The sequence below is a fragment of the Nomascus leucogenys genome, chromosome 2 (genome assembly GCF_006542625.1).
Source record: "Nomascus leucogenys isolate Asia chromosome 2, Asia_NLE_v1, whole genome shotgun sequence".
Lineage (NCBI taxonomy): Eukaryota > Metazoa > Chordata > Mammalia > Primates > Hylobatidae > Nomascus > Nomascus leucogenys.
The window spans coordinates 149619250-149639497 of NC_044382.1; the positions used below are offsets into that span (position 1 = coordinate 149619250).

The window sequence follows — 20248 nt, forward strand, 5'->3', positions numbered from 1 at the left end:
AATAATGGAGTCTTCCTGGGGTCAGATGTGCACACTAGTACTCAGCACAGTACCCTGGGCAGCATAAACAGTCCGTTTGACAAGCTGAATCAAGGCTTTCTGTCATGAGGCTTCCTGTGGGGTAGGCTGAGATTAGAAGCAGGGTTGCCTCTTTTTCTCCTCTGGTTCCATTCTTCACTGTGGCAGTCAGCACAGTTCACAGGTGTATCAGCTGAGGAAGCATCTCACAAACTCTCTTCTCTCTTACTTCCATGCCCTTTTGGCACCGTGAGCTTGAAATCACTGGCATGATGAGATCAAGTTCTATTCCCTGGACCTTGTGCATGTGATCTGATTTGGAAGCAGAGTCTTTGCAGGTGTGATTTATTGAAGAGTCTGGAGATGAGGGTACTGTGGATTATCCAGGCGGGCCCTGAATGTCATCACAGGTGTTCTTAGAAGAAAGAGGCAACAGGAGAGAACACAGGTGCACAGAAGCACAGCCAAGGTGAAGGCAGAGCAGAGAGAGATGTGGCCACCAGCCAAAGAATGTAGATAGCTACCGAAGCTGCATATGGTAAGGAACAGACTTCCCCTAGAGCGTCCAGGGAGCACAGCCCTGCCCACACCTTGACTTCTGACCTGAAGCCTTCAGAACTGTGAGAGACCAAATATCTGAAATCCTAAGCCACCCAGTTCATGGTATTTGTTACAGCATCCCCAGGAAATGGATTTAGTGAGTGAAGGGTGAGCCATTAGCATTAGCAGAACACAGAACTGAGGAGACAGAAACCCGGCCACACCATGTGAGGCGGAGGGCAAATCTTTCCTAGATAATAACTCAAATCATTCAGACTGCTGCCTCTCTGCCTCTCCCTTTCTGTCTCCTTTCACCATCTCTCCTTCCCTTCTTTGTTCCTGATGATGTTGATCTGCCTATAAATCATCGTCCTGTATAAACTTTTTAAAATTTTAAGTTCTGGGATACATGTGCAGAATGTACAGTTTTCTTACATAGGTAAATGTGTGCCATGGTGGTTTGCTGACCCTATCAACCCATCACCTAGGCATTAAGCCCTGAATGCATTAGCCCAGTGTAAACTTTGATCTCCCTTTGGATGCCAGCTGATTCCTTTCTTCCATTGCCCGTGGGTTTCTGACTGCCCACCATTGCTAAAGCAAGTTGTATAGGGTGCAGGAACAGGTGCACAGGACTCTATGGCTTTCCCTGGTATATGTTCTCTCTGCTGAGGTCAGACTTTTAGACGGCAATACTTTTTAGTTTTGTTGGGCCAGGTGTGTGTCCAGGAGGTGGAGTTCAGCAGAAGCAGAAAGTTCAAGGGTGTGGAAGATAGCAGTTCAAGTGGCAGCTGCTAAGGGCTTTTCAACTCAGTGTTTTTTCAGCTTGACTTGCAAACACAGCCTCAAAGTTCCCAACTCTTAAAAATCTTCAGTGTGTCCAGTCTCATAGCAGGAGGGAGAATTTGAAGATGGCCAGTGTTGCTGTTTTTCAGGCCCTAATACTTCTTTGTGCTCAGTGAACGGGCAAGTTTTTCTGAGGAAGAAAATATTTTAGAGGCTTCAGTGCTAAGTATTAATCAAATAGGTCAGGGGTCGAGCAGGCCTTCCACAGTCATTCATACAGGAAAAACATATTGAGGCTGGCCCCACCCTATATCTCAGCAGGGAGTAACTAAAGGTATTCAAGAGTCACCTTACTTCCATGGCGAGCCACATTGCCCTGATACCAGATGCTTTCAGGGCAACCTTGATCATGGATTTTTGTCTAGTGTACCTTCATGCTGCAAGAAAATTCTGTGTTGAAGCGTCTCTGTCTCCCAGCAAAATGTGGCCAGTGGAGGGTCCAGATGCGGCCTTTTCAGTCTGATATCCACAGCCGTAGCACACGGCCTGCCACAAAATAGGCCCCCATAAAGACTGGAGTTGAATAAAATGCATTGTTTGCAACACGTAGGCAGGATTTCGTCTTTCCTGCAGTGGGGGATGGGACTGACCCATCAAAGCACATCTCGTATTTCAAATGTATGAGATTCTTGGGTAGTGCAAAATACAATGTGTGCATTGCAAACTGAGGAGGCTGCTGCAATTTCTCCAAACCCCTATAGGCTGGGAGACTTTTAAGAGACCCTTAGAGAGTGTCACCTTTGTTTCTGCAGTTTTCATAAATTTCTTTTACTTGGCCATAGTCTCTGGATGATACTTGTTGTAACAGGCAAGTATTACAGTACAAGATATCCTGCTTCAGATCTGTGCAGCTCTCCTGGGCTCTTAGTTGGAGTCAATCAAAGCCCCTGCACACACATACACCTGTGTGCACACTGTCACTTTGACATTCACCTGTCCCTCTATTTCCCATATCCAGAACCCTCTGCTGGTGGTGTTTTTCTGTTTGTTTGTTTTAGTTTTTTGCTTTTTTTAGAGAAAGGTGTCTCACCATGTTGCCCAGGCTAGTCCCCAACTCCTGAGCTCAAACAATCCTTCCGCCTCAGTCTCCCAAAGTACTGGGATTACAGGCATGAGCACCACCCCCAGCCAATCTCTGCTGCTTCTTGCTCATGGCATCATACCTTTGGCTATCAAAAGGTAGCTCTCCTGGCCATCCCTTTTGCAGAGGCCATAGTGGAAGCCTATAATTTGATCTTCGTTTTTTCCTTTAGCTTTGTCCTTTCTGAAATTCTTCATTTTAGTCTAGATTCCTCTTATAATAGAGCATAACATTCCAGCAGTGCTCAAGGATGATTCACTGCCTCAAAGTTGCCACCTCGGAAAGAGTGTAATATGTCCACCCTACTCATTGGTAGGAGGGAGAATCTGATTCTTCTACACCTTCTGCTGCTCCAAGTGATAATAGCAACCACCACAACCACAGGCTCAGCAGATAACACGCCTAGCCCAGAGCTGCACGCCCTCTGCCCCTCATTTGCCCATCACAGATACCCAACAAAATAGACACCACTGGTATGAGCTTCCTTTTGTGGCTGTGATGAATTGCCACATATTTATGGCTTAAAATGTGCAAATTTATCTTTTTACACTTGGGTCAGAAGTCCAAAATCGGTCTCACTGGATTAAAGTCAAGGTGTAGGCAAGGCTGGTTCCTTCTGGAGGCTCCAGGGGAGAATCCATTTTCTTGATTTTTCCAGCTTGTAGGGTCACCTGCACTCCTTGGCTCCTGACTCCTTCCTTGGTCTTCAAAGCCAGCAGTGTGGCATCTCCAGATCTCTTTCTGTGACTTCTGCTTCCCTGGTCACATCTCCTTCTCTGACTCCCCTGTCTTTCTCTTACAAGGACCTTGTTGGGCCCACCCAGATAATCCAGGATAAGCCCCTCATCTCAAGATCTTTAATGACATTGACTAAGTTTCTTTTACCCTGTAAGATAAGATCGTAAGATAGTCACAGTTGTTGGGGATTAGGATATAGGAATGTATGGGACTGTTATGTTTCTAACCACACTTTTTTTTTTTTTTTTTGAGACGGAGTTTCACTCTGTCACCCAGGCTGGAGTGCAGTGGCATGATCTCGGGTCACTGCAACCTTCACCCTCCGGGTTCAAATGATTATCCTTCCTCAGCCTCCTGAGTAGCTGGGACTACAGGTGCCTGCCACCGCACCCGGCTAATTTTTTGTATTTTTAGTAGAGATGGGGTTTTACCATCTTGGCCAGGCTGGTCTTGAACTCCTGACCTCATGATCCACCCGCCTCAGACTCCCAAAGTGCTGGGATTACAGGCGTTAGCCACCTCGCCCGGCCTTTCTAACCACAGTTTTATGCCTGCCTTTGTAACTGTGAAGCGACTTTTGCAGCTCAGAGAGGCTGCCCCATGTGCCCAGCCTCCCCAGTGAGTAAAGTGAAGGCAGGGTTTGAAGCAGGCAGGATTTGATCTTGGAACCTCGGCTCTAAACCACTACTAAACCATATGTTCACCCAAGCAGTGCCTAAATACCTATCTTCTTTGCCAGGCTCTCAGCAACTTGCAAGGAAGAGTCATATTTTAATTATCTCTTGAGTCTCATCAAGTACATGGGAGAGAACTTGGGACATTGTTGAGGCTTAATATTGAGTTAAAATGGTGAGGCGGGCCAGGAGATCGAGACCATCCTGGCTAACACGGTGAAACCCCGTCTCTACTAAAAATACAAAAAAATTAGCCGGGCGTGTTGGCGGGCGCCTGTAGTCCCAGCTGCTCGGGGGGCTGAGGCAGGAGAATGGCGTGAACCCGGGAGGCGGAGCTTGCAACGAGCCGAGATCGCGCCACTGCACTCTAGCCTGGGTGACAGAGCGAGACTCCATCTCAAAACAAAAAAACAAAAAAACAAACAAACAAAAAAAACAATGGGGATTGTCTCCCTTGTACAAATCTACTTCTATTTAGACAATCTAAGGTTATTTTGGTTTTAAAAAATATCATTTCAGACTAACCTTGCTTTCATTCAAGACTTCTGCTTCTTTATCAAAAGTGGTGCTTCTGGGCCATGCCTCTCCCATCTTTTGATAACAACAATATTCTCAGAGAACACGGTGTCCTGGGCTGAATGTTACATGTAGTCACTCCCTTAATCCATGCACCAACCCCATCAGGTGAAAACCATTACTGTCCCCACTTACCACTGTTAAACCTCAGGCTCACGGTTGTCCAGAGTGGAGCAGCTGTTCAGTGGCAGAGCTGGGACTGAAACTGGGGACTCTTTGTCTCCTGTGGGCATGCTCCTGACCCTCTGAGTGTTGTAAGTGTGGATGGGAGGCCTGTGAGGATTTATGTTAGATGGTGCCCTGTGGTTGCAACCAATGAAAACCAACCCAGACTTTCTTTAACAAAGGGGAATTGATGAATAGATCTCTCCCCTAACAAGAGACTGGAGATGTGAGCTTGGGGAGAGCAGGAGCCATGATGACTCTGGAGCCCTGAGGTCGGCCCCAGGAGCTGGCTTGTAGCAGAAGCAGTGGAGTCAGAGCACCGCCACTCAGGGGCGGGACTGACAACCCAGATCTGAGGGAGCATCTAGTGCAGCTCTCTTAAGTCGTGTCCATTGGCCCTTGGGGTGAGGGGAGCAGGTGCCTTTGGTCTCTCTTCTGCCAGGTTGTTTGCAAGAGAAGAACATTCCAATCCGGAAAAGCAGTATTATTGTAGGGTTGAAATGAACACATGGGGAAGACCATTTAAGACCACAAATGAAACAGAGTATTCATATAGAGTGTGCCAGAAGCTACTGGATCAAATCTCCTTTTGCTCCTTAAATATTTATTGAGCACCTACTGTGTGGCTGGCCCTGTTTCATTCAGGGGGATACAAGAGTGAATCAAATGTGCATTGTTAAGTTTCATGGATCTAAGTTATCACTTGAGTGGTGGCCTGATGGCTTGGAAGAGGTAATACAGCTGTCAGTTCTGACATCCACGGTGGAGAGAAATGAATCCTGCCAAATGGAAATGACTCTCCAGTTCCGTGGGGCACAGATGGCCTGGGAGAAGCTACCCCAGGCTGTGAGCCCAGACAGTCCAGAAGGTCCCCTCTTAGATCTCAATCCCAGCACATTTAATTTCAGTTTTGTGTGACCCTGATAGAGATCCTTCATCAAGTTTTATTCTTCATAAAAGATGCATTTCCATAGACTCATAAAGCAACTCCTTCTAATTCAGTGTTATTTTATAAATACTTTCATTGCTCGCATCTATCACAGGCAGCCGACTTCCCAGTCATAAAACAACAGCTTGCATCATCACCATGTTACCCAATATGTATTTACTTATCAAGTTGGAGAACACATGTTTGCAAAATCAGCAACATTACAGCTTTACTAGCAATTGTGTGGTATTGCAACATCCTGGCTCATTTGTATCTTGTAACTGCAGTAATCACCAGCACCCTGCAAACCTCCTGGAGTTCCTTGTGGATCATACCTGGAACTTCAGCCAGGTCATTTACCTAACAGGCGTGGTTCTGGAGTCATCGATGATCTGTCCTGCACTGCAACTCAAGGATATAGGTCCTACATGTCCCTTGGGCTTCCGGACCTAGCTTGAAGATGCCCCAGACAAGCTGTAATGCAGAGCAAGGTGCTCAATAGCCACTCTGTAGGGAGAATTCTGGAAAATTATTCTACCTGCAAAATGCAACGTGAAATACCTGACATGAGCTGTGTGGAGCTGAGTAGGGAAGTGGGGAGAATAAACCACACTTCCTGGGTTTGCCTGTCAGCTCAGCCACTTACCAGCTAGATAAGTGGGATGATGGGCAAGTGGCTTTACCTCCCTGGGCCTCAGCTTCCCTCTCCATAAGATGGGCTAATGACGCCTGCCTCACAGGGTTTTGGGGATGATTAAATGCTTGCAATGCCCTGAGTCATCTGCGGTGATACGAACCGTCATAAAGGTTAGCTCCCCATCACTCTTGCACCAACTTTTGTATTCATTCAGGAAGATGCTTTTGTGTGTCCCTCTGAGCCCATACTCAGCCACTTGCCAGTAGTGATGACGGAGTGATTATGTGACTTCTCTGAGCCTGATTCTCTTTCTTTTAAAATAGAGATGATCTGATTACCCTGGCAGGGCTATTACGAGAACTATTTCTGGTGCACAGTGCACTCATGTATCTCCTCCTCCATGGAATTACTGCAAAGGTCTCCTCGTCGGTGCCCCCTGTATTTTACCTGCATCTTTAAGCCAACTTTACACAGTCATAGGTGTTGGCCCATTTAACAGGTAAGGAAATTGAGCCTCTGTGAGGTTGTGTATGTTGCTCAGATCGTATAGCCAGTAAGTAAGGCACCAGAGTCTCCATCTGTTCAGCTCCTATCATTCCAAGGATTCCACTCGCAAGGCCTCACACCAGGCCAGCAGAATAAAAATCTCTGGGGGTGAGTCTCAGACATCAAGAGAATTTTAAAATATCCTCAGTGAGCAGCCAGGGTTGCAAGGCATAGCCCCAGGCCATGTTTGCTGAACCTCATTCTCATGTATGGCCCATATCTGGTGGGTCCCACCAGAAAAAAAAAAAGGGGGGGGGTGAGGGAAACTTAGCAGAAGTATTTCATGAAAAAGGAGGACGGAGCTCAGAATCCAGCAAATTAAAGCAGAAGCCAAGGAAATAGCAGTTCTCTGGTGTCCAAAGCAAGGTCAAGAGCTGGGAGCCAGAGGAATAAACTGTGAAGCCAGCACAGGTCTCCCAGAACAGGGAACCCAGAGCTTAGGGCTGGAGAAGGCACTCCCAGAGAAGGTCTGAGCCTAGAGCAGTGACTGTTTGACTTCTGCCCAGGTACATCTTGCTTGTCACCCAATAGGGAAACAACCGCTGGAGGAGCCAAGAGTTCAGTGAGCCAGTGCAGTTCTGGGGCCATAATGATGAAAAGGAAGACATGTACATTGTTGCCTGCTCAGCTGAGTACAGGCAGTGAGGCCCAGACACTGAGTGTCCACATGCCCCCCTGTATTTCCCAGGCCTTCTGCCACCTGGCTCCTGGCTCTTGACCACGACTGGCTGCGTCATTTGCAGAGCCCACTGTAAAATGAAAACTCAGGGTACCCTTGTTCAGCAACAATTAAGAATGTCAAGAGGGTGACAGCAGAGCACTCAACCCAGCACAGGGACTGTCTGAGCAAGGGGTTCTGTGCAACTGTGCAGGTCACACATTCATGAAGTCCACCTGCTCTTGAGCTTGCCTTAGGCACCACGTCTGGCCTCTGAACTGCAGGGAAGAGTGCTATGTGTCATTTCTGACTGAAGCATTCAGTGAGTCGGCATGTGAGTTTGCAACTCTCTGCCCCTCCTGCAGCATTCAGGAAGCCACATATTCCAGGTGGCGTCCTATAAGATGCAAGGGTCTGGATCCCTAAGCCGCCACTTGGAGAGAGGATCTGCCCCTTGAAGTGAGCTCCCAAAGTGGACTGAATTTGAGTCAGAAATTAACTTTATGTGCTCAGCCATTGAAATGATAGGGTTGGACTGTTATCTCATTCTAGCCTAGCCTAATATAGTCTATGTGGTTTTTTGTTGTTGTTGTTGTTGTCGCTGTTTTTGAGACAGGGTCTCTCTCTGTCGCCCAGGCTGGAGTGCAGTGATGTGATCTCGGCTCACTGCAGACTCCGCCTCCCCGGTTCAAGCAATTCTCACCCCTCAGCCTCCCTAGTAGCTAGGATTACAGGGACATGCCACCACGTTTGGCTAAAGTGTTTTGCATTTCTAGTAGACAAAGAGTTTCATCTTGTTGGCCAGGCTGGTCTTGGACTCCTGACCCCGGGTGATCCATCCACCTTGGCCTCCCAAAGTGCTGGGATTACAGGCATGAGCCACCATGCCTGGCCTGTGGTCTGTGTTTTTAAAGAGCAAATTGCTGCGCCTTTGCCCTTAAATAGATATAAATGATAGGGACAATAAGTCCATTGTTCAGAATTAAACTAGGAGTTCATTAATATTTAATGTGAGTTAAGTATCAATTATTTACCTGCTTCCTACTACAGCTTTATCTTACCTTAAGCTGTAAATGAAGAAAAATGATAGAAACTCATCTTTTATTTATTCACTTATTCATGTATTTATTTCACTTGTGCATTTGGCAAGTGTTTACTAGACTCTTAATACATGCAAAGCGTTATTTTGGTGCCTTTGAACATTTTCATTTTTGTCAGATGGAGAGCAGCATCCTTGATCTCTGCCCACTAGATGCCAATATCACACCCCCTGCCCCAGTTGTAACAACCAAAAGTATCCCTGGGCATTGCCAAATGTTCCCTAGAGGGGCTAAAATACCCCTCATTGAGAACCACTGCTGTAAAAAGGACTAGACTTGCCGTTTAAAAATCTCTTAAATTGGCTGCACACAGTGACACGCTCCTGTAATCCCAGCACTTTGGGAGGCCAAGGTGGGCAGATCACTTGAGGTCAGGAGTTTGAGACCAGCCTGGCCAACATGGTAAAACCATATCTCTACTAAAAATACAAAAATTTTCAAGGTGTGGTGGCGCGGCCTGTAATCCAAGCTACTCAGAAGGCTGAGGCATGAGAATCACTTGAAGCTGGGGGACAGAGGTTGCAGTGAGCCCAGATCACGCCACTGCACTCCGGCCTGCACTCCAGTGACAAAGCAAGACTGTCTAAAAAAAACTCTTAAATTAGTTAAACAAACAAAAAAAACCACAGCGTCCTTTTGTTGTTTTTAAGGGTTTATGGAAAAATATATTTGAGAGTTACAACTACTTCAGGCTAATTCAATATACAGTCTATTTTTATTATTAGTTTGGAATATTAAAGATAAAGTTTCCACTTAAAATTGATTTTTTGAAGTGTTTTTAGGCAACATCATTGAATTCAGCATAGAGTATCGTATGTCTTTCAAAAAGAACTTAATGGGAATGATAGGTAAAAAGATGAAGTGGAATTTTTAAGGGGTGCAAGAAAAATATTACTGTAGAAGTCTGGATAAAATGAAGAAATTAGGACAGTAAAATGAATCATGATGGGGGACCCCAGTTTTGGCCATGTGTCACCTAATATGTCATAAACAGTTCTTCAGCTTCATTAAACTATAGCTCACGAGAAAGAAGGGCAGACACCAGAGGTTGAACTGCAGCGAATGAAAACCTGAAGTAATCACAAGGTGGTCCTGTTGCCATCATCTCTTTATCAGTATAAAAATAAACAACCTTGGAAAACAGATGGAGACAGTCATTGCTCAACTTGTCATAACTTCTTACATATTTGACTGTCAATTTGTACTTAAAAAACCAACTAGCTTCAGGGAGGCAAAGCAAAGTGGAGAGGAGAAGCGAAGCCTATTGCATTTCATTTCAAGCCTGTGGTAATTTCAGCTGCATGGAGACACTTAGGACTGCTTTTAAATGAAATCGGCAACTGTCCCAAAATTTAAGGCGTTCTCATTTTTAAGAGCAGAGCTGTGTTACTATGGGATGGCACTTCCTCAACTCAAACCTGTATCAGGAGTATATATATCTCATGCCCGTTTATTGGTGCTATTCTCCCACAGGGTGAGATCTCTCTGAGCCAGATCATTTTTGGACAGATGATGAATTTTCCTGTTCCAAACAGGGAGGCGGGAGGAAGAAGGGCAAACCATTTCAAATGGATGTACCATTTTTTAAAGTTGTAATCTATCACTGGAGTACTCATCAACAACATTTAATTCATGCCTTTTGGGGAAAGAATTGGTCTACCAATAGCCAAGGTCAAAAACTGGTGGGCCTCAGACTGAAGTTTGCCATAACCTCTTTTGTTTGGCCTTCCAAGTCCCACTCAATGATCTTTTATTTTTTAAATTTGAACTAGTGTCTAAAAATGCAAATTCCCACCTTTTCTTAAAAAATGAAAAGATGGCTGGGCGCAGTGGCTCATACCTGTAATCCCATCACTTTGGGAGGCCGAGACAGGTGGATCACAAGGTCAGGAGATCGAGACCATCCTGGCTAACATGGTGAAACCCCATCTCTACTAAAAATATAAAATATTAGCCGGGTGTGGTGGCGGGTGCCTGAAGTCCCAGCTGCTTAGGATGCTGAGGCAGGAGAATGGTGTGAACCCGGGAGGTGGAGCTTGCAGTGAGCCAAGATCACGCCTCTGCATTCCAGCCTGGGCAACAGAGCGAGACTCCATCTCAAAAAAAAAAAAAAAATCAAAAGATCTGGCTAGTCCAGACTTGTATTTCAGACATGCAGTAATTCCTTTGAGCTAAAAGGCAGCTGCCGCCTGAGGCAGGAGGCACATGCTCCAGTTTGCCACCATCCCCACCTCTCCCGATTGTCTTGAGAGCATTTAATCATGTGAAGCTACCTGTATGGGCACTGGGTGAGTAGGTGAGCTTCTCACTCCTGGCCCAGCTCCCACTCTGACCACAGAGAGTCCCACCTTCGAGGCCAGTGGGACTAGGCTCCTGTCAGACGACTGACCAAAGGTCAGCAGCATCTTCATCAAAACTCACATTGTCAAGCACTTTCTGGATCAAATGCACAGCTGGGCCACCATATGAAAATGTGGGAGGGGTCCTTGTGCTGGTGAATGACAACCCCTGGATAACTGGGCAACCGAGGGAAGAGCCCCCAAAGGAGCAAGGATTACGAAGCCAAATCTCCCAGACCTTGCCTTAGGCCTAAGCCTGCTTCCCTCTTCTCTTTTCCCCAAAATTGGACTGGAATCACCTCTTTTCTATGCCACTCTGCAGTTCCATCCTCCTACCCTAAGAGTACAGGGGCAGGGATTTCTTTAACAGTCTTCACACCCAGAACTGAGAGCCAACCTCCTTCTCCCACCTGGCTGGCCGGTAGAGTGTTTTGAAGATGAGCAAAAAAAGAAAGAAAGAAAGAAAAAACGCTGAATGATGAGGAGTGGCTTCCAATTGGACATCCCCTGAAATGAAAATAAAGCCAGTCTGAAATGCAAATGTAAGTCAGTGGGAAAATGAGACGTTATTTACAACTGATCACATGGGTGGCTTTCCAGGAACGCATGCCCTGCCAAACGTGGGCTGCCTCTGGATCCCTATCAGGTTGGTTGGTTATCTTTCTTCAACTAGTCATTCGACAGTTTCTCTATCAATTGCTTTCTACTCAAGAATGTCGACAAGACCAGAGGAAGGGGATGCATGCATGCGTGCACTCAACAGAAGTGGTCTAGGCTTGTCTAATGGAAGAAAGAAATTGTTTCCTAATGAGATTTTAAGTAACTCCTGCTTCTATAGATCCTGAGAGTGAGTCCTAGAAGCAGTATGTCTTAAACCCTAAGGAGTTGGGTTCCACAAGACATTTCCCTCGTCATAATTGCACTTAGCAGTGGGTCCTCGCAGAACTGAGTTCTAAATTGTGAGAGTCAATAAAAATAACAATAAAATGTACATTTCTCTGCTGGGCGTGGTGGTTCACGCCTGTAATCCCAGCACTTTGGGAGGCCAAGCTGGGTGGATCACGAGTTCAGGAGATCGAGACCATCTTCGCTAACATGGGGAAACCCCGTCTCTGCTAAAAATACCAAAAAAATAGCCGGGCATAGTGGCGGACGCCTGTAGTCCCAGCTACTCAGGAGGCTGAGGCAGGAGAATGGCATGAAGCCGGGAGGCGGAGCTTGCAGTGAGCCGAGATTGTGCCACTGCACTCCAGCCTGGTTGACTGAGTGAGACTCTGTCTCCAACAAAAACAAAAAAACCTTACATTTCTCCATTACTTAGCATCCTCCTGGCATTGGACTTTATATAGACTAATTTGTGCATTCTCAAAGGGGGTAATATTACTTCTAAGGGAGAGAAAATTGGTCATTAGGAGAGAGGGGTTTATCACATTAGATGCATTAGATATTACAATGGTTTGTGCCCTGCAAGGGGCCATAGCACATAAATAGATATATGGTATTCTATAGAATTAACATTTTGTGAGGGCGTGAGAGGGTGTCAAGTAGAAAAAATGTCTAAAAATATTATTGGGGGAAGGTGTTAATGGAAATACAAGAGATTAGGCCAAGGTGGGCAGATCACTTGACTCCAGGGGCTCAAGACCAGCCCAGGCAACATGGCAAAACCCCATCTCTACAAAAATTAGCCAGGCATAGTGATGTGCACCTATAGTCCCGGCTAATTGGGAGGCTGAGGTGGGAGGATCACTTGAGCCTTGGAGGTCAAGGCTGCAGTGAGCTGTGATCACACCACTGCGCTCCAACCTGGGTGACAGGGCAGATCCTTTCTCAAACAACAACAAAAAAAGTTGGAGCTTAACTGCCCAGAGAAGCCCAGCAGGTGAGGCCAGGTTTCAAAACTAGACAGCCCAGGTCCTCAGCCAGGCCACTGGCTTGGTTCTGCTTTGGTTTTGGACACCAAGGTCTGTTTCTTTGCTGTTGGGGACTGTTAGGAGAGAACTGGCTCATGTCCACTTGCTTGGTCAGGAAGCAATTTTAGATTGGTGTGTTTGGAGCGGTGAGTTGAGTGAATGGCTGTAGGCTGTGTCCCAGGCACTAAAGTCACATTTGCAATAATTCTCACATTGGCAGTGTGCTGCTCATGACAAGAGGTGTGTCTACATCTGAAAGCAAAACTTGGCCTGCAGAGTGACCACCTCATTCTGGTTTGCCCAGCACTGTCCTGGAATCCCCTCAGCCCTGGGAGAACTATCTGGCTCTCATTTGGAACCAGGAGGCCCAAAACCCCTTCAAACTGAAGAATCTTCACTGGAAATTTAGTTTCCAATGAGAATCATTCCAACTAGATATACCCCAAAATGCTAGAATTTAAAATAGCAGCTTCTACATCTGTCTCACCTGGGTAAGCACCATAAACTGCTGCTGGTCTAAGGCTTGTCTTCTGATACAGGGGCAAACACACAAGTAATGTTGTGCAGTGCAGGATCCATGACCACATTCTCCTTTTGAAGCACAACTATTAGATCATTCGGTCACAGAAACCATCGTTTGAGTGGAATTAGAACTCACTGCCTCCTCTCTTGAGTTTGATGCTTGACAGTGATGTGCCATTTTGTCACATCAAAGCGGTTCACCTGGTGACATCTGCCATCTCTACTCATTTTTGCTTTAATATCACACTTCTCCCTGGAAAGCACACAGTTGCCCTAACGGTGCTATCAGAAATCCAGTGCTGAATATAGATCTGAATGTCTATGTCTGAATACATGATTCACTTATAAGAATAGCATTTTGTCAAAAATGAGCCTGACACTTTTTAATCAGGCAAAGTAAATGTTTAGGGATGGAGTCAAAGAAATGTTAAGAACAGAATAATTGCCGGGCGCGGTGGCTCACGCTTGTAATCCCAGCACTTTGGGAGGCCGAGGCGGGCGGATCACGAGGTCAGGAGATCGAGACCACGGTGAAACCCCATCTCTACTAAAAATACAAAAAATTAGCCGGGCATGGTGGCGGGCGCCTGTAGTCCCAACTACTCGGAGAGGTGGAGGCAGGAGAATGGCGTGAACCCGGGAGGCGGAGCTTGCAGTGAGCCAAGATTGTGCCACTGCACTCCAGCCTGGGCGACAGAGCGAGACTCCGTCTCAAAAAAAAAAAAAAAAAAAAAAAAGAACAGAATAATTTTGTCACTGTCTTTTAGAGCATCCCCATCCTTGTGGCTGGCCAAAAACCCCCCGTCAGTCTAAGATCTGTGCTCTCCTTTCTCAAGGGCTTGGCCATGCTTGAAGTCACAGGAAAGCAAAACTTCAAAGCTTGCTTTTAAGGTCAAGAAACCAGGCGGCACTTGCTTTAATCAGAGAGCTGCAGTCAAGAGGAAGGGGCTTCCTGGCCACAAGGAAGCGATCACGCTTGTTCATCAGCCTGTCAGGCTGGCGGCCATGTCCTTCAACAAAAGAAAATGATGGCCCAACTTAAGACTTTCAACCAGCAACCTGGGATGTTTTATTCCCCCTTTGGAGGAGCTGCTGCTAGTTCATCTGGCTCAGGGAGTGACAGGGTGATTATAATTTATTTTGACACTCAGGAGAGTATTGTGATGGGGGAAAAGACAGAAATGTACTGTGTGGAAGCCCCAATGCGTGTCTATCATATAATTATCCTTTCTCTGCTGTCTGGAAACACAAGCCTGGATGGGAAGCTGTCTGGGCTGGTGAAAACAAAGAGGTGGACATGGAGTGCAGTGTGTGGGACTGCGTAGGAGGAGAGGCACAGGCATCACTCACAGGCAATTGGAGCAGGTGCACTGATGCCCACCTGCTGCATGTCAGCCCTGGGCATAGCATTGGTGTGTGACCCAGGAATCCCATTCCAGCAAGAACCTCCAAGGCACACTGAACAGGGAGCTCAGAGGCAGTTGTGAAAAATCTCCAGGCAAGTTGCTCAGTTGTTCATTCTTCTTTGAAGACAGGGTACTGGTGGCTCTGGTCAGTGTGGAATGAGGCAACACTACAGCGAATGGCAAGAAGGCAATTCAACTCAAAGAACACTGATGAGGACCTACCGCATGTCAGATACTGGGCATACAAAATGAACAAAACAGTCTATACCCTCCAGGAGCTCACATCTAGAACCATGTGGCCCATCACAAAAAGATAGACAGTTCTGAAATAAAGAGGTTCCATCAATAGCAAAGTTTGGTGAGTGCCTCAGAGTCCACCCTGTCTTGGAGATTGATGCTGTAAGCGTGCTTAATAAAGGCACTGAAAAGTCCTCCTGGGAAACCCTGCTTTGTGGTGTTTGTCACATATTTCCCAAATCTGTTTCTCTACTGAATCTATGGAGCCAGAGTTCCTCGGAACCAATTTAGGGAATGCTGGTTTAGGAAGTTTATCCAGCCTTTGCAGAACACAGAAGTAAGGAAACCATGATCCAGCCTCCAGGGGAGGTACTGGCGAGAGCCAAGCATTGCACTCAGCAGATAGGTTGCGGTTCAGAGTAAAGCCTGCTCTTAGAGGCTGACTGGAGGACCATGTGGAGACATGGTGTAGACTACAGAATGTGTGTGTGCACGTGCGTGTGTGTTGAGGGTTGTCGTGATATCCACAGTAGAAACCCAGATCTGCACACTACGACCATGGGCAGGGTGCAAAGGAGAAGGGGCCGGGTGAGAGAGAGGGCTGTCCTGCCACCCTTTGTCCCACATTCTTTGGACAACTTAATCCTAGTCTCCTGTATTTGAGGCCTTTGCCTGCACTGCCATAATTGGCTCAGAACCCAGGACAGAGTTTGATAATACAAGGCTTCTTCTCTGAACACGAATGTACTAGGCACCATACCAAGTTCTTGAAAGAGGTCATCCCATGAAATCCTCACAGCAACCAAAGGGGAATGTTGAAAGCGGGGAAACTGAGGCTCAGAGAGAGATGAATAATGTGGCCGTGGTCACACAGCTTGTAAAGATTCGAACCCAGATATGTCATGTCACCTCAGAGTCGTTGTCTTCAATGCTGCAAACCTATTTACATGACTTAGGCACAATGCAGTTGCCACAGAGGTGCGATTTCCTCCAAAGTAAATCCAGTGATGCATTCGTATCTGGGTTAAGACAAACACGGGGCTTAAGACCAAGTTCACTTGTTCCCTAACAATCCATTAAAATAAAAAGCACTTTCTGTGTATGCTTGGGAATATCCCAGGATAATTTTGTGTTACACTGTGTTATCAAATCTGTAAACAAAAAGATATCTTCAGTGAATTTCCTGGTGAAAACTAAAGACTCATCAACCTGAGAGGTCTTTTTTTTTCTTCCTCTGATCATTTTAATGCATATGTCAGTTGCAAGCCATGATGACTTCATTTTTATACCCTCTATGACTTCAATTAAAGGCAGATTACATAGGGCACAAATCCAATCAATCAAGCATTCATTAGACATTAACTAAGTGCAAGGCCCTGGGTCAAGTGTACTTAACTGGAGACTGGTGTGGAATTAATGGGGTTAAGGCCTCCCTTTATGTCTTTGGCCACCCAGAGCTCCTACAGCATGTCCCTGGGTAAGATGGCAGGCCTGAAATCTGCCTCTGATTTCTGATGGGGATATCCTCAAGTTTGCCTAGATCAGGAGTGTTAATGTGTCACATTTCGCATCAGTTTCCATAGACTGTGAGGGGCTGCCTACACCACTGTTTGATAACACTGATTCTGTAGCATGGTCAATGGGAGACAGAGTCATGTTGTTCCTGCTTTCTTCCAGCGGCAAGGGGGCTGCATGGGCCAAGAGTGTTCTTTTCTGGTGCTGAACCTTGATGCTTTCCCTGAGACCATCTCACAGGGCAAAGAAACAAGGCGGATAGGAAGTGCACCTTGAAGCATGTGGCTGGATGGCACCATTGGTGAAAATAACTGAGACTGCTTAACAAATCAATCCGACCTTGAGGGTGGCCAGATCTTCCTTGTTTGTCTGATCCATCAGGCCTAATGGCTGATAATCTGATTCCAGTGGTGAGACGAAACTGGCTTTGATGATTAGAGAAGCATTGCTATGGAAGGGAAAGGAATTCTGGGTGGTGGTAAACCAGATGAATTCTATCTTTCCTTTAGGCTTCAGTGTTTTCTTTGTATGACTATTCCTGCTGCTTTGATGAATATACATCTGCGGCTTTGATCTCTTCCAGTTAGGTCACACTTTGTGAGTCCGGACAGATTTAAAATCAGAAGACGGGGCCTTATATTTGTAGAAGAGTCTATTGGGATAAAAAGTTATGGTTAGGCAGGATGCCCTAATCCAAATGTGATAGCAATACAATTGCTGTCATCAATCACCAAAACCAGCAGGCATGTTTTTATTGGTACTTATAATTATGCTCTTTGTAAATTAAATTTTAATTGCCAAAGCAATACATTCACCTCGTAAAAATAAACAAAATGTTATAGATGAGGCCATCATCTTTCCCAATGACCATGCCAAATCCCAATCCCCTCTCTTCTTCTCCAGATTTAACCATCATCACCAGAGAGAAGTTCTCCTCATAGACCTCATTCTATGCACTTATAAACTGTACCTGTAAAACATGTGAATAAAGTATTGTGGCATGTTCTGTGTTTAAGCAAGTTTACAAAAATGATATCACCTTATCCTGTAGGTAACGAAAGTTAAAATACGCCACATTTCACATCAGTTTCCATATACTTCAAGTGGCTGCCTAGACCACTGTTTGAGAATGCTGATTCCATGACGAGGTCAATGGGAAGCAGAACCATGTTGTTTCTGCTGCCATCCAAAGGCAAGGGGGCTGCATGGGCCAAGAGGAAGTCAGTGTGGCTGTGGTGATTCCTCAGAGATCTAGAACTAGAAATACCATTTGAGCAATCCCATTACTGGGTATATACCCAAAGGATTATAAATCATGCTGCTACAAGGACACATGCACACGTATGTTTATTGTGGCGCTATTCACAATAGCAAAGACTTGGAACCAACCCAAATGTCCAACAATGATAGACTGGATTAAGAAAATGTAGCTCATATATACCATGGAATACTATGCAGCCGTAAAAAAGGATGAGTTCATGTCCTTTGTAGGGACGTGGATGAAGCTGGAAACCATCATTCTCAGCAAACTGTAGCAAGGACAAAAAACCAAACACCACATGTTCTGACTCATAGATGTGAATTGAACAGTGAGAACACATGGACATAGGAAGGGGAACATCACACACTGGGGCCTGTTTTGGGGCCGGGGGATGGGGGAGGGATAGCATTTGGAGATATACCTAATGTTAAATGACGAGTTACTGGGTTCAGCACACCAACATGGCACATGTATGCATATGTAACTAACCTGCACGTTGTGCACATGTACCCTAAAACTTAAAGTATAATAATAAAAAACAAAAAGAATGTTCCATTCTGGTGCTGAACCCCGAACATTCCTCAACCTGACATTTTTACTAAATAATATATCTTGAAGAGTTTCCCACATTAGAATCCATTAGATCTACAATCTTTTTAAGCTGCTGCAAAATATGTCAGTGTGAGAATATTATCATTTTAGCAATTCCCCTGTTGATGAACAGCTAGGCTGTTTCCAAATTTTTCACCTTGACAGATAATTCGGCTAGAAATTTCTTTGCACAGATCCCTTGTGGACATGTGTAGTTATTTCTGAAAGCAGATGCCAAAGAGGTGAAGGCATTGTTTTTACTCTTTTCTGCCCAATGGTCCTTTGCAATGGATGTACCAGTTTCCCTTTATATCAGCTGCATGTGAGGAAGACCCATTATCTGACACCCTTATCAATCATTGATGTAATCAAACACTCCACATGCTTGTTATAGAATCAGGTCCTCTTTGCGTGACTCTTGCTTGTTTGTGAGTGAACCCAACCGTGTTACCCTCATTTTATATTGGAAGTCCCTAAAATAACATGGCTGCTACATAGTAGGTACACATTCATGTTTGCTCTCGTTCCCTTTAACTGGAATGTCTTTTTGCTTTGAGGTCCCTTCTACTTGTTCCTTCCTACTCTCTTCTTACATGTCCGCATCAGACACCTTTGTGCAAACCCCAGACTAGATGAGGTTGTTCATCTCTGTATTCATAATGCCCTCTCTCAATGTGCCTGATAAGTCTTATTGTTTGTTATATGTTTATCTCTTCTACTAATTTCTGAGCTCCTGCACACCGAGGAATATGCCTCTTTGTACTCCTGTTTCCCCAACACCCAGCCCAGGCACATGCAGTTGGCATGCAGTAAGAGCTTTAAAAATGAAGGTCATAGCTAGGTGTAATCTTGTAATCCCAGCACCCTTGGAGGCCAAGGCAGGTGGATCACCTGAGGTCAGGAGTTCAAGACAAGCCTGGCCAAAATGGTTAAACCCCATTTATACCAAAAGTACAAAAATTAACTGGGCGTGGTGACACACAACTGTAATCCCAGCAACTTAGGAGGCTGAGGCAGGAGAATCACTGGAACCTGGGAGGCGGAGGTTGCAGTGAGCCAAGATCACGCCACTGCACTCTGGCTTGGGTGACAGAGCGAGACTCTGTCTCAAAAAAAGAAAAAAAAAATGAATATCCCTGTCACAAAGCCACATCCACAGTGGAATGAAAGCCCCTGAAAATAAACAGTGTATCACCAGAGGGAAAAATTAAGCAGTCACTCTGCTGAACAGCAAAGATGTTTTTTTCTTTATTTCAGGTCTTTTCACAGAATGGAACAGAGAGGGAAGGAGGAAGAAAAGCTGAAACAGAGCAAAGCTTGGGAAATACTTTTCTTTTTTAATTTGGAAAGTGATTGGCACCGTGCTGCATTCCTATTGCCCAGGTGGGGAAGGGGCTCTGGCCGTTGCTGACCCATTAATAACTATTCCCTGCCTTTCTGTCTTGCCCCGGTAGGGACCACAGTGATGCGGATGACAGCCTTTGATGCAGATGACCCAGCCACCGATAATGCCCTCCTGCGGTATAATATCCGTCAGCAGACACCTGACAAGCCGTCTCCCAACATGTTCTACATCGATCCTGAGAAAGGAGACATTGTCACTGTTGTGTCACCTGCGCTGCTGGACAGAGAGGTGAGCTGAAAAGAATACACCTTCTTTTTCACGAGAATAGAATGTGGCTTTCATGCAAGGGATGATGTGCGGCTCCGGTCAATGGTTTTTTTTATACTGTAAAGGCAGAAATGAGGTGTTTACCATGTTTTGGTGGGGAAAATCTATAAAGGGAAATGGGATATTATGTGACCCAAGAAAACATGTGCTTTAAAAGGCTAAAGCGCCTGGAAGTGTTTGTATTCACTCAACCTGATGTCTATTTCCTCAAAAGCCACTTATTCTCTAGGCCCTGGTGATTCTAGACTCTGCCTCTAGCCCCTGCTTTAATGCTATAAGGGAGAG

The 20248-nt window shown here is 45.6% G+C and overlaps 1 protein-coding gene across 2 annotated transcripts in view; it reads left to right on the forward strand.

Annotated features, from left to right (window-relative positions):
- Positions 1-20248, forward strand: part of CDH13 (cadherin 13) — a 1172242-nt gene that overhangs the window by 851487 nt on the left and 300507 nt on the right. For both annotated transcript variants that reach the window (XM_003272479.3, XM_004087455.3), the window contains one exon: positions 19746-19924. In XM_003272479.3, coding sequence (XP_003272527.1) covers positions 19746-19924 — 179 coding nt within the window. The remainder of the gene's footprint in view (positions 1-19745; positions 19925-20248) is intronic.